This window comes from Lepeophtheirus salmonis, chromosome 9 (assembly GCF_016086655.4).
Source record: "Lepeophtheirus salmonis chromosome 9, UVic_Lsal_1.4, whole genome shotgun sequence".
NCBI lineage: Eukaryota > Metazoa > Arthropoda > Copepoda > Siphonostomatoida > Caligidae > Lepeophtheirus > Lepeophtheirus salmonis.
The window spans coordinates 23,103,063-23,117,182 of NC_052139.2; the positions used below are offsets into that span (position 1 = coordinate 23,103,063).

At 33.7% G+C, this 14,120-nt stretch overlaps 1 protein-coding gene across 1 annotated transcript; it reads right to left on the bottom strand.

The window, feature by feature from the left end:
- Positions 1 to 493: 493 nt before the first annotated feature.
- LOC121124759 (uncharacterized) lies at positions 494 to 4,520 on the bottom strand. The gene is made up of 6 exons (XM_040719947.2): positions 4,183 to 4,520; positions 3,419 to 3,773; positions 3,182 to 3,355; positions 3,001 to 3,127; positions 2,421 to 2,518; positions 494 to 2,365 (listed from the first exon to the last, which is right to left on the bottom strand). Exons 2-6 carry the CDS (start codon positions 3,748 to 3,750, stop codon positions 2,170 to 2,172), a joined length of 927 nt encoding a protein of 308 aa, XP_040575881.1. The 5' UTR covers positions 3,751 to 3,773; positions 4,183 to 4,520; the 3' UTR covers positions 494 to 2,169.
- Positions 4,521 to 14,120: the final 9,600 nt, after the last annotated feature.

Sequence of the window (14,120 nt, forward strand, 5' to 3'; positions counted from 1 at the left end):
CTAGGATCAGGAAGGAACAAGTACTCACATAAAGTTATGGTTCTTAGCGTTGTGAGTAGCGATGGTCACATTATGCAGCCCTTCATCTTCAAGTAGAACCTGAAAGTCAACGCCAAGCTCTTTTTCAGTGTTCTGCACACCAAAGTAATTTCCTAGATCAGTAGCATCATGAAAGAATAACCTTGGATCTGACAGCAAGATGGGGCACCACAAAATAAAAATTCAATTTTCTTGATTATGGGAATTTGATGTACGTCCCACCGAGTTCTCATTCCCTAACTTGCGCCTATAAGGAACACTTTAGACTATTTTTTATTGGACAATATTGAAGGGTTTCCAATGAAGGTTCCCACTCCTGCACCACAAGATCCTTGAGAGCTGGTGTTGTGTCTTGACGAGGGAGAGACACAAACTTATTTATTGTAGGAGAGATCCAGGATGACGGAGAGACAAATGAGAAGAAGAAATGGCGTGGAGGAATAAGACTACATTGTTTATAAGATCATGTGCATTCATTATAATACAAAACCATACTCTAATTTATTTACAAAATACGAGACTATTTATACTACGTAAAATATAGTACTTATAATACATAAACGAATATACAAGAAGATAAGAACATGAAAGGAAATATGAAATACATAACAGCTGGAATAAGGAGGGTCTTCCAAACTTTACCCAGTGGGACGGCCAAGAAAGCTCTTGGAAGTTTCCAGGGACGTTGTAAACGTGTGGTCCAAGCATGAGATCAAATTTATATTATATTGGGGAGTTCTGTTGAAGTTTTAATAAAATCGGTTGAGAAATAAAGTCATAAGAGTGTTTTTTTTCTCAGCTTGTAAACGTTTAGATCAGTGGTCGGAGGACAGGGGTAAATAACCCCATTTGGGGCAATTTAATTTTTTTTGGGTAATGGGAGTACTACTTCCTTGTGTTAAATGAAATAACAAATAAACAACATGCCACTACAAACAGTGGCCATCGGGGTGGGCTTTTTTTGTAAATATCTGTGGATGATTCAATTTTTTCCCGAAAAAATTTAATATTACGATTATTTTTTTCTAATAATTTAATTTTTGAAATTTTTTTTACAAATCATTTAATTTTTCTGATTTAAAAAAAAAAAAATTTCTGGGAATAGCTATGGATTTTGATTTTTTTTTTTTGAAAAATTAATTTTCTTAGTGAAAAACTGAGGATTTTTCAAAAAAATTTGCAAAAAATATTATTTTTATTCCAAAAAAGAAAAGCGACTCCTCTCAAAATATAATCTTGTGGAAGCTCCTGCACTAGTTGGGCAAGATAATTTTACTAGAAGTTCTTTTGGGGCTTCATGTTCTTTGAAGAAAAACCACAGTATATTTTTGTGATAGCGATCTAACACCGTGACATATGATGAACAGTAGAAATAAAAACATTCCATTCAAATGTTTTATTTCTAAAAAATAATTTGATCAATTACGTGGATAATTAAGTATATATACCTTTGTAGATTCTACACCCTTTAAAGTACCGTATCAATGGATTTTAAAGTATGCTTGATATTATGATCATTGTTCTATCCAACGTTTGCACTTTCAAAATATGTAGATAAAAGACAAAGAATTCAACACACACAAAAAATATAAATGTTTTGTGTAACTTGATTTTTTTTTTGTTGGAGTAAAAAACACCCACTCAAAATCATACACTGAGCAACAAAGGAATTTTTATTTTTGAGTAAGAGTTGTAAAATAAAATAAAAATGACAAAATATAAAGATTCTTCTCCGTTCGTTGTTGGTATACAAAAAGGAGACATTGATAGGAAATTGAAAGTGTAAGTAGAAAAGTCGTTTAAAGACCCGTGACTAGGATTAGCGACAGAATAGATATATATATATTTTTAAATAAATGAATGTCACATTCGATTAATAAAATTTTAGAAAAGCGTGGAAAGAGAAAAAATCATGCGGTGTACCAACATATACTTTTTTTAAATGTATAGTTACGAAGATTTGACCATTTTCATATTCCTAAGGATGATATAACACTCCCCACCCCACTACGCCAACCCCACCCCTCCCCAAGTCATGGACCCCGTCGTCCGAGGAATTGAGCATATTAAAACAAAAATTAAACATTGAAGAACGGAGAGGTTTTGTTGTGTAACAAATGTTCCGTCATATTATATATAATTTGAAGGTCCATCAGGAAATTGAAGCTCTATATTGCTTTTGTCAATAGGTTCGTGTCTTCTTCCATGCAAACTATTATTATTCACATCGGATAAATTTTGAGTAGTTATGATGAATGATTGAATTCCGGAATGCCATGTGTGCCATAGACCATTTGCCTTAAATCGACGCTTTCTACGACGATTTCTATTTGATTATATATATAATTAATCTATTTCGATTAGACGAATGAAACTTATACCTCCAAATTTTTAATGGACTAATAAAACGACATTGGGATGAAGATTGTAATTGAAAAAGAAAACGATTTGGCTCCTGAATATTTGGTTGTGACTGTACCTATAATGTTTACATAGTTCAATGTAGAACAATAAGTCATGTGACTTTTTTCCCTCTCCATGAACTTTAAATATGTGGTGTGTCAACATAAAGGCAATCTTGAAAAAAAATCATAAACAGCATAAAATCCCAAACTATTTTTTTCTTCATATATATATATACATAAAGGACAATAATTTATAGACATATATGAGCCAATCAGAGGCATAATATATATTTTTTGTCATATGAATTTAGACTCTCACGAATTTTAGCTGTAGTTTAGAGTATTTAGTTGATTTAAAAGACTTATATCGGCTCCAATATAGCCCCTTGTAAATAAAATATATCAATTTTGCATTCTTTTATTGTGATAATAAATTCTGGCTACTTTAACTACAATTTGCAGTGCCCCCACAATGGTAATAAAAAATACATCATCCAAATAATTCTAGCTTGCTTTTATATTCACCGACCACATATGTACGTAATTTCATACTTACTTTCAACCAACGAGTCTGTTCCCGTCGAATGAGCTCTTGATTGGACTTGCATAAATGTCCTTTCTTCAAAGCCTCAGCATGGGACCTCACATCACATCTCAAAATGTATAAGTCACGAATCACATTACTATAAAAACATTAAATTCTAAGCTAATGATTTATAAATGTTAATCAAATGCACCTGGGAAAGGCTAGATTCAACTCACTCGCCTCGGATTGAATGACAGAAAATATACGTTCGATATTAAGTCGTAAATCCAAGAGTATTTTATGAATATATATCCAATTGATACCAAAATATTGTACGCTAATATCTAGGCTAGGAAACATTTCACATTGAATGGAGAGGAGAAGGCTGAAAAAGAAGTAATTGATAGTACCTCAATCCACAGGTAAACATAAGCTACTCATAAAATACCTAAAATCATTCTTACTAATCCCAGACTTTTTGCACACCATGAACATCATTTTAGATAGAGAGTCCGTAAGGGAAAGGATTTTAAGGACCAGCCTCCCCAACTCTTCGTTACCACCCAATTCCTCAAGTGACCACGAACAACACTTTTCTAACTCCTTAACAGACGCATCCAAAAGAATGGTTTTATCACGCATTATGTGAACCTTGACAAGATTCGAGTCCACAGACTCTTGAAACTTTCGACGAAGAATGGAGCTACGATGCCCTCTCTCAGACTGCAGCACCAATCCTCCCCTTCCAGTAGAAAAGTCCAGGGATGTCATACCCTCCATTCAATTAAAAGGATCCCTTACAACTACATAATAGAAGTTAGTAGAAGTATGCTTATTTTTTGTTGAAGTCTGGTGACTTTGTGACAATTTATCAAATGGCTCTTGCGACTTCATTTTATCCATCTTTATTATGTTGCTACATATATACCAACATAATATTATGTGGATAAGGAGAAAAATTATATTCAGAGCAAGAGATATTCATTTCTTTAGTTTTATGGGCAAGTAAATATATTATGGCTTTCCTTTAAGACTCTATACCATTAGTTAATTTTTAATGAGTTGCTTCATCATGCATTTTAAAAGAGAGCAAGAGCACAAATTCAAAATCTTATCTCCCAACAAACAAATGCAAAACAGCTTAGTCATCAAAAATACATAACGTCATTGAAAAATCATTGAATGAGGATTATGATATAAGAATAATCGTACCTTTATATAAATATATTTTGGCTCTTTCCAGAGTGATCTTCCACAGACTTTTGGGGATGAAATAGAGGTTGTATAGAGAATAAGTAACATGAAGGAACGTGATGTAGGTCTCAAGTAGTGCAAAGAAATGAGACATGCTCGATTTAGAAATGTGAGCCCCCTTTCTAATAATTATAAATACAAAAAGCAGGTATATGCCTTTTTCTTGCCACTCTTTTGGTTTGATGAGAAGGAGGAATGAGAAAAAGTTGTGTATTACTGATGGCTCTCTTTTTGGTAACCTTATGTGTTGTTCATGCTCTTTTCTCTTCCTCTTACCTACTCTAAAAGGTACAGCTTATTTAAATATTACACCTATTTATAGATTTGTGGAAAATATGAACATTGCTCGTACTTTTTATGGTTTGTAATCGGAACACAAAAATAAAGAGGGATTTTACTTGTCAGCTGTTGATGTTTATATTTATTTTCTCTTAATCAATATTCTGAATATTGCTTGCCTAAGTTATAATTAGCTCTTGTTAGTGGCGTCACTGGTCACTTTTTGGGGGAGCTCAAGCCCCCTCCCCCCAATTTTTTATATTGTAAATATTTATAAGGCATGGGCAGAAGAATCCCGGGCTTAACAAAGAAAACACATTTTTTCGTTCAAAATTGGATTTTTTATTCAGTTTATGGACCAGACTCCTCATAATACTTTTCAAGGAATGGCTAGGCTTGTTTTTCCTGTCAAGAAGCAATATAAAATTAAATCATAATATTGTTTTTGATACATTGTTTTGGTTTAGCACAATAACTAAACTTAGGATTTTTCAGGTATATAATTGGTCGAAATGACTAATAAAAGGGAGCTCAAAGATTGAAAAATAAATAATACCTAAAGTATCAAAATTGAGGAATTTTTAATTAAAGAAAAATATAGTTCTATAAGATTAATATAGATTAATTAGTGCTGTTTCATATTTATCATAGCTTATCAATAAATTTTGCTATAATATATCGACAAACTAAGATTATTAGATTTTCTTCTGTTAATTTTTTCCTTAGATCTGTATTGCTAGTTTTAAACAATCTAAAGACCGTTTAACACCCTAATTAGTAGTATGTGTACATTTGAATTTGGTGAGATATTCAGGAGTCTTGTTAAAAGGAGACATCTCATCATCACAACCACTGATTATGCGGCCAACCTTTTGTATAAATGGAAGATCAGGATTTCGCAATTTGGTACTATAGTTTATCTCCTTTGTGGCAAGATTCAATAGCGATTATCCAACACGTAAGAAACGAATTTCCCCCTTCTCTAATTGACTTTTGTCAGAATATGGCTCCCTCACATATCCGATTATGTAATCATAACCCTCATTGCATTATATACATAGTTTTACCTCCAAAAAGAGAGCCTAATGAAGGAAGGATTTTGCAAGTGGAGTTTCCCTCGATAAACATAATCAAAGAATCTTCAAAATCTATTGTATAATCTCACTTGAATCAAAATATTCTATTTTTACAATTTCATACCATTTTAGCAATATGAGCAATTTTGACACAAAAAAGAGTAAAATAAACAATTTTTTCTAAGAGGTCAAAGTGAGCATTATTTTTTAGCAACTAAGCAATTGCTCACAAACTAACCAGATTGTAAATAAATTTTAACTGCAGTTTTTTGAAAGTTGATCCTAATTGAAAATGAGGTTAATTTAAAAAAAGGAATACCATCAATGTGTGAAGCGCCGGGTTTTTCAGCCCATGTTTTATATTAAACCAATTTACATAAATGATTATATAATGGTAATTATAATTTTTGGGGCTAAGCAACTGGTCACTGTGAACAATTCCCATTCATTGTTGAGAATAATTGGATGTTTAACAATTGATTTGGGGCCCATTTTTCGGGGGGTTTTCCCGTATGAAAGGTTGCAAGATAGAATAACTGTAAAAACTTGACCTCCCTAATAGAAAGATGATTACTGTTTTTTCTTCTCAGTCTTTTCTCCATTGCAATGCTCTGAACGTTGATTAGTTCAAGGTTAATAGAAATAAAAGGTTAGACCATCATGTAATTGGGCTTGCTAGAATTTTCAATTTGATGTATCGTACCGACTGTTGGGCAAGATAGGTAGATTTTGACAAAAAAAAGCAAACACTCGTACACTATGACGTCAATATTAAACAACGTACTAGAAGTCAAATATCAGTCGTACAAGCGTAATGGTATAACCTTGTATTTCTATTAAGCTTGGATTAGTTAAAAATTATAATTAATTCTTGTTTAGGTACTGGGAACAATTCCCAAAAACACTGAATGATGATTTCAGTGTTGGGATAAGCTACCAACTTGGCCTACACCCCCCTCCCCCTATGTTCCTTCTTGAATGTAAGGTAAACAATAAAGGTAAATTAGTGCTAAGTAATCACTAGAGTTGCCATTTTTGTAAGGAAAAAATGGCTGCAATAAGAAGGGGGAGCAAGGCATATGGTACCACTGAATAAAGACCTTAGTTAATATCGGCTACATGTATTAGGATTTTGGGCAGCAAAAATGAATCTTCGAACATTTAACATAGTATTAGTGCAGAAAAGATATTGTAATTACAATAAAATTCATACATATTCGTTTTACTTTGCAAACAATATGCAAGAATGCTTATTTTAGAGGGAGTAGTTAACACCAGGACGCCCTATTAAATAATGATCAAAAAATATTAAAGATCACAGGCAACAACCGTTTTTGCTATTTAAATTTATAAGCAAGTTTTTTCATTACAAAAATGTAAACTCTAGCAATAACTAGTTTGATTGTGAATAACGGAGAGAAACGTTAATTACACAGAGGAACAACACCCATTTTGTACAAATGAATTCAAACCATAAAATAAATTTAACTTTGAGTGCAGAAACTGATCCCAGTTTCTCTATTACTCATCTGAATTCTGAAATATCTGGGATTATAGTAATTCGAAACTATTATTGCTAAGAGTCATTTTTTATCCTTCAAACAATCCCCAAATTAAAAGTAGGATTAATATAGCTTATGTAAAAGTGTTTTTATAGATGTCCAGGCTCCGGGATGAATTTGGGAATCTACCAAAAGATACTTTTCTCAATACCTGTTCTCGTTTTTGAGGTTGATTCGAGGGAGTTATTAACGTTAAAAGGAATAATAATATGTTTTTTGCCTTCATTTGGAATTGTTTTTTTTGTTTTTTTTTAATCGGATGATAAGTTTAAGAGACAATTCCTTTTTTTTAAATAGTGCTGGTTGTAAGGATAGAAACAATCCACATTTTCTCGGATGCGGGTAGCTTCGGATCTTTAGAAATAAATATTCAGGCGAATATGGGGATCCCAAACTTTTGGATCCAGATCCAAAGCAAAGTTAGACATATAAATTTTCAAATTTAATGAGCATTTTACCCGAAATGCAGTCCTTGATAAGATAAGGTTTGATCCGAATTAAAATGTTTTTGTTTTTATACTATAATTATTAGTTATTATTAGAACTATTATTATAATGTCATTGAGTATTTTATTACCTAAACGGTATCTCGGAACCTCTCATCCAAAAAGGAATTTAAAAAATCCCCAAGTAGTTGCCAATTCTTCCAAATATGGAGGAATTATTATTCAATAACAGTTTGATAATTGTTCACATCTAAATAAGAACTAATTCGAATCCAAACAATCAATATTAAGGATAAGGATTAGGAGAAAAGAATCATAAAAATCTACAACTCACCATAAAATACAAACTATATTTCTGTGCTAGTGAGGTCACTAACAGGCGTTGTTATTCTGTAATCAGGAAGAATTGTCTAACTACCAACTGATTTAGAACCATATTAATTTTGCTTTTCGGGAAAAGGAGGAAGAAGGTTCCAATATTGGTAACAATTGCGCGATGCAACTCTTTACGTAGATATCGCTCCACGCACTGATCAAGATACATAGAGATGCTACGTTGCATATAGATAATATCTTCTTTTTTTTTTGGTACGAGGATTAAGCAATCTACAAAAGTGGTCATAAAGTTTCCGACGTAACAAAGATACAAGGCATTTTTCTGAATTTATTTTTCAAGATAGTCTCCTTGTAACTACTCTACAGTGCTCTCCCAACGATGCTCCAATCCCTATAATCCATTCAAATAAACTCATCGCTTTTCTCTGCAAAATAATTGCTCGCAAAAACCTTATTAGTTTTTGCGAGCAATTACTCCAAGTTGGATTGACTTAGACGCGTCAAATTTTTAGACGACATGCCTTTTTATGTCTGTCATTATTTGAATCTATTTAAGGCAACACTTATGACTCAATTTTGTTGAGTAATTTCAACAAATGCTAGATAGATGTAGGTATATGTCCTGGGATATATAAAAAGGGGCACTTACTATAGAATTTGACTTCACTTAATGTATCTGTATCTATCTGGCCATGACTTCCGAAAAATTGGTTTCCTTCCTTTCTTACTTCTTCGTCCAAAAGATCAACAGAGGTAGGGATCGCAGTTAACTTTCTAGAAATGTCACTCTTCTCCTCATAGGCCCCCATAATGGGTGTAGAAGACAATCTGAAATTCTTGTGTACGTCAGTTAGAGTGATAATTGTGGTACTTACCTCCAGGCGCTTAATTGCGGATTTGATATAGGAATAACCAGTTGTGAATCGATAGACTCCGTTAATTTATAAAATTTATCCATAAAAGATTAAAATTTTGCGTTAGATTTTGATTGGGTCGTCGCTTGCGTGGCCAACGTCTTCAATTTAAAAGGGTAGATACAGAATGGGTATAATGTAAGAGAAGTAACATATGTTGTAGAGGGGTGACATTCAGGGATACCAGACTATTATTGTAAAATTTTAGTGTCTGTTTCCAAAATAGCTTTTAATAAATATTACATTAATACAGTAGGATTTAGTTAATGTCTCCTAGTAATACTTATTACACTTATCTATCTGAAATCAGACCAAACTCTTCAATTGATGACTGGGGTATGGGGCACCCCTATGGAGGAGGTGGGGAAGTAGTTGAACTTGACGAGATTACGATTGAGTCAAGAATTTTGGGCACCTAAAAAAGAAGCTAGTTTAATTCGTGAACGAATCCCTCATTTTATGGTAGAATATTTATGGGTCCAGTTGAAGTCACGATGGGTTTAAAAAAAATTATATAGTTATTAGGCTGCTATGAGTAGATCCTTAAAATAAATTATGCACCACATTATACCGCTCCTCGGGCATAATTAACCTATTAATTGCAATTGTCGTTATAATAGTTTAGATAAAGTTTCTAAATCAAGTTGGCTTATCTTGGTAGGAGAAAAATAATGGCGAGACTTAGAACCAGATGGCAATAATTTTATGACACTCAAAATAGTCTAAATGAAGATAACCTCATCTTCACAAATAAGATTCCGACCCTTTACTCCCTCAAAGATCGGACTGGAGGGAATCCCAAATAAAAAGATACAAAAAGTAGGTGAGGACTCCGAATATAATTAGAAAATCAATAGTTGAAAGAAAACTCTTTCGGTACAGCGGGTCCAGGAAGGACGTCAATGACCATATCCACAGACCGTCATGCGGAACCCTTTTGCAAACATAGGACGGCATCTTCGAGCCTCTTCACAAACAAATCAAATCCAGAAAAGGAGAGACCGATTTGTTCTCTTTGTAAGGAAGGAAAAGAACCAAGCAGGTATCTTTTCTACGACTACTCAAGGATGCCGGGAGTCTGTACCCTCCAAGAGGAAAAAATATAATATGAATACGGGGTGGATGTGACCATACAGGACTGGATGATCGCTATTTAAAGTCAACATACATCACATTTTAAAATTGACTTTTTGATCACACGTGTTTTGAGCATAGTGTATGCTATTCGTTGTAAAGGAGAATGCATTTCTATAGGCTTCGAAACTTTTATTTGAGGGAGTATAAATTTATGAAGAAGGTTTTTCGACAAAAGGTCAAGGAAAATGCATTGTTTATCTTATTAATGTTTTTTTTTATTATTTAAAAACACCCACGACATAATATTTATTTTAATTCGTTAACAATTTTAAAAATCTATTCCGCTTCGAATATTTTAAATGTATCGGCTTTTAAGGTACATCGTATAATATTTTTATTATTTCTTACAAGTTATGGTTTATGGCCTATAGCCGTATATCTGCTAATTTCGGAGTTCATAAGCCACAAACTTTTGCTATGACTTTTTCGTACAGACATTGTTTTTATTATATTTAAAGACTTATCATAATAAAAAATGTGTTTTCTGAGTGCATGATCACGAAGATGACAATAATTGTGATGAAAATGAGGACAGTGATGAGTAGATGTAAAATGGCATCTGCAAAACGAACTTCCAATTTAATACACTGAAACATCATTTCTTTTTTTGACGCCTCAGTTGTCAGATAATCACTTTTTATGTCTGTATCATAATAAACAAGTGGTTACCTGTAACCTTTTCGTTACCATTTTGGTTGCCGTATTTCGTGTTATGGCTCTTGTAATGTTCCCTTATGTAATAGAGATGAGGGGTCAATTTTTAGGTTTTTCTGTGAATATTTGACCTCACCTTTCCGGTGGAATTTTTTTGTCAGTTTTTGTTTTTAATGATGCAATATGATAGTCTTATACATTAGTGCACGCTTAAGTATAAGACATCATACTCCGATATAGAAAGTGATGATTTCGAATCGGTACTGGATAAAGAATATGTCCAACCATCTCAATCAAGCCCTTCTGATTGAGATGACTATTATAAAAATTTTCACTAGTCTTTCGGTAAGTTATTTTGTAGAATAATATATTCAGTTTGGCTAGACGCTGCTATATGTATTCACTTACAACTAATTGGTATATTTAGCGCTTTAAAAAATGCCCGATTACCATCAAGTGACTCAATTCCCCCCTTCTAAGAAACAAAAATCAACCGACTTAGTAAGGGGCTCATTTTATGTGGGCAAGGATAAGTACAATCTGGGACAAAAAAAAAATAGGAAAAAAAGAGAGTTCAGCCCGTTTTAGCCAAGATAGCATTTTGAAGCAAGTCCAGGGCTCATCATAATTTGCAATACGTAACATATATACAGATACAAATATAACAAATAAATGGTTATCATTTTGTAAAATTGAATTCAATTACAGTTTGTAAAAGCCTACATCAGAAAGCTGTCAAAATTTCATGGCAATCTATTTTTCTTTTGAGAGTTATTGAGCTAAGTGTAACGCTACTTTTGAATATTTCCAAAACCATGGATAAAAAAAATCGTTTTTTAATTTTTAACAATTTTTTGTGAGTAAACAAACTGTTCCAGCTAAGTAATGGCTTGAAATGTATTATGAGGACGACTCCACTCCATGAAACGAATGGGCAATAATAATAATTTAAAAAAAAGCCTTTTTAGTACCCAAAAAAAAGAAGGTATTTTCTTTTAAGTCCGGGACTTTTCACCCCATGTATTATTAGGGATTTGCCTATCCCAAACATACTAAAATACTTTTAGTATTGTATGGCCTATCTTACTGACCATTTTAGTCACTCCAAAGTGGAAAAATACAATTTGATTTGCAAAAATCCAAGCACACCTCAAACTCCTCTTAAATGCCATTAAAAGGTCGTCAACTAAGGTTTAAATAGCAAATATCAACTTTTTTTTTAAATTTCGCAAACTAGAAATTTTAATTTTTATGAAATTGTCAATACAGTCGTTTTGAATTTATCTTGCATTTCCTAAATATCTTATTCAGGATTTATATTACTATCAATTTTTATTTTTTTAGCTCATGCAAGATGTATTGCTGGAGTACAAGCACCTAAGTCAAGCTAGGATGTTGTGCTCAACAACATGACCTTGAAGATCGAAATGTGTATTCTCAGAAAAACACATCAAAATCCAGGATTTTATCAATGAAAGTAGGAATAAATAACTCAACATATGATTATTTGAGTTGTAAAATAGCTTTGCTCAATGCTAAGGACAGAAATGTCTTTATCATCATAGACGAGATGTATTATACTCAAAAAGTTGAATTCTCTAGCGGAAAGCTCTACGGATATGAGGATAATGGATCGAACAAAACAATATTCTGTTTTATGACTAAAAGTGCCGATGGTATATATAACAACGTAGTTTCAATGGTTTTTTTAATCAACAATTGATTCAAAAATCATGAAAAAATGTTTTTCCAAAAATTTCAAACTTGTTACTAAGGTCAGATTTAGAACAAATCCACCAATCAAAAAGAAATGTGTGCCTTGGAATCAAATATGCACAAAAACTCTCTCAGTAAGTCTTATTTCCTTAACTGATTGGAAACACCAAAGTCAGTTTATCATTGAAGTTATTTCATGATTCTACTACAGAAGCTTTGAAGCATATTGGAAATAGCTGGGGCTCCTGCAAAGCCTATTTGAAAACTGTAGTGCTCATAAAAATATCCCTTAAATTTTGAAATTGGGTTGTGTTATGTATTTAATATGTCCTTTCTGGTTTTTATCTTCCTGTATATTCGTCTATGTATTATAAGTACTGAGTTTTATGTATTATAAATAGTGTCGTCTTATGTAAATATATTTAGAGTATAGTTAGAATACACATGATCTAGTGTTAAATTATTCCTCCACGTGAATTCTTCTCCTCATGTCTCTTGGTCATCCTGGATCTCTCCTATTATAAATAAGCTTGCGTCTCTCCCTCGTCAAGACGCAACATTTGCGACGAGGATGGGATCAGGATCACGTGACCTCCCTGCTGTGGGATCATCGATGAAGCTAGCCCTGTTGGAGTTGGGTAGCCCTTTTTCGTCGATGGGGAGAACACTCGTTCGTCTGCGGAAGGCGGAGCAATATGGACTGTGCCTATGTTTGGGCATCGTGGAGGAAGGAAGGGAACCTTGGTCGCTTTCAAGAAGTGAAGTGTGTGTCCGGGTCAGGGACCACATAATTAAAAATGGATTTATTCCTACACAATTTTGGTTCTCTACTGTTCCTACTGTCCCGTTCACATCATTGGCTAATGGATGTGGAACGGTCTCTCTTTTGGATCATCCAGAGTTGGATGAGGGTACATCGAGCAAGATGTCTCCCAGGGACGAGCAGGGTGCTCGGGTCCTTAAAACCTCAACAAGGGTGAGTGTTGTTTCTCCCAGGGACGAGCAGGGTGCTCGGGTCCTTAAAACCTCAACAAGGGTGAATGTTATTTCTCCCAGGGACGAGCAAGGTGCTCGGGTCCTTAAAACCTTTATGAGGAGTATTGTCCTCCTTTCTCCGGTGCGCGAGCTGAGAGCACGGCACGTCTATGGAGATAAACTTTTAAAATACAAGGAAGAATGCTTTGTCCTCGCCTGGACATGGATGGAGCGGATCTATAGGCTGCTGTTCATGGAGAGGAACCTGTGTAAGCACCGCCATGGATTTGGTGCTTGGGGGGTGATGTTATGTATTTAATATGTCCTTTCTGGTTTTTATCTTCCTGTATATTCGTCTATGTTTTATAAGTACTGAGTTTTATATATTATAAATAGTGTCGTCTTATGTAAATATATTTAGAGTATAGTTAGAATACACATGATCTAGTGTTACATTATTCCTCCACGTGAATTCTTCTCCTCATGTCTCTTGGTCATCCTGGATCTCTCCTATTATAAATAAGCTTGCGTCTCTCCCTCGTCAAGACGCAACAGGTTGATGTAAATTCTTTGATTTTTGTCATCAACTTGAGGGATGAAAGATTGGTACCAATCACTTATAAGAATCGGGAACAGATCTATTTTTATTATCTTTCTATACTCAAATCAGTACATTATATGTCTCTTCACACCAAAGGACTGTCTACCCAAACATTTTTGCCTGCCTCCAAACAACAAGGGGACTGGCTGAACTATCCAATTATCCTTTGATAAAAACCAATTTTGTTTTATTTCAGAATA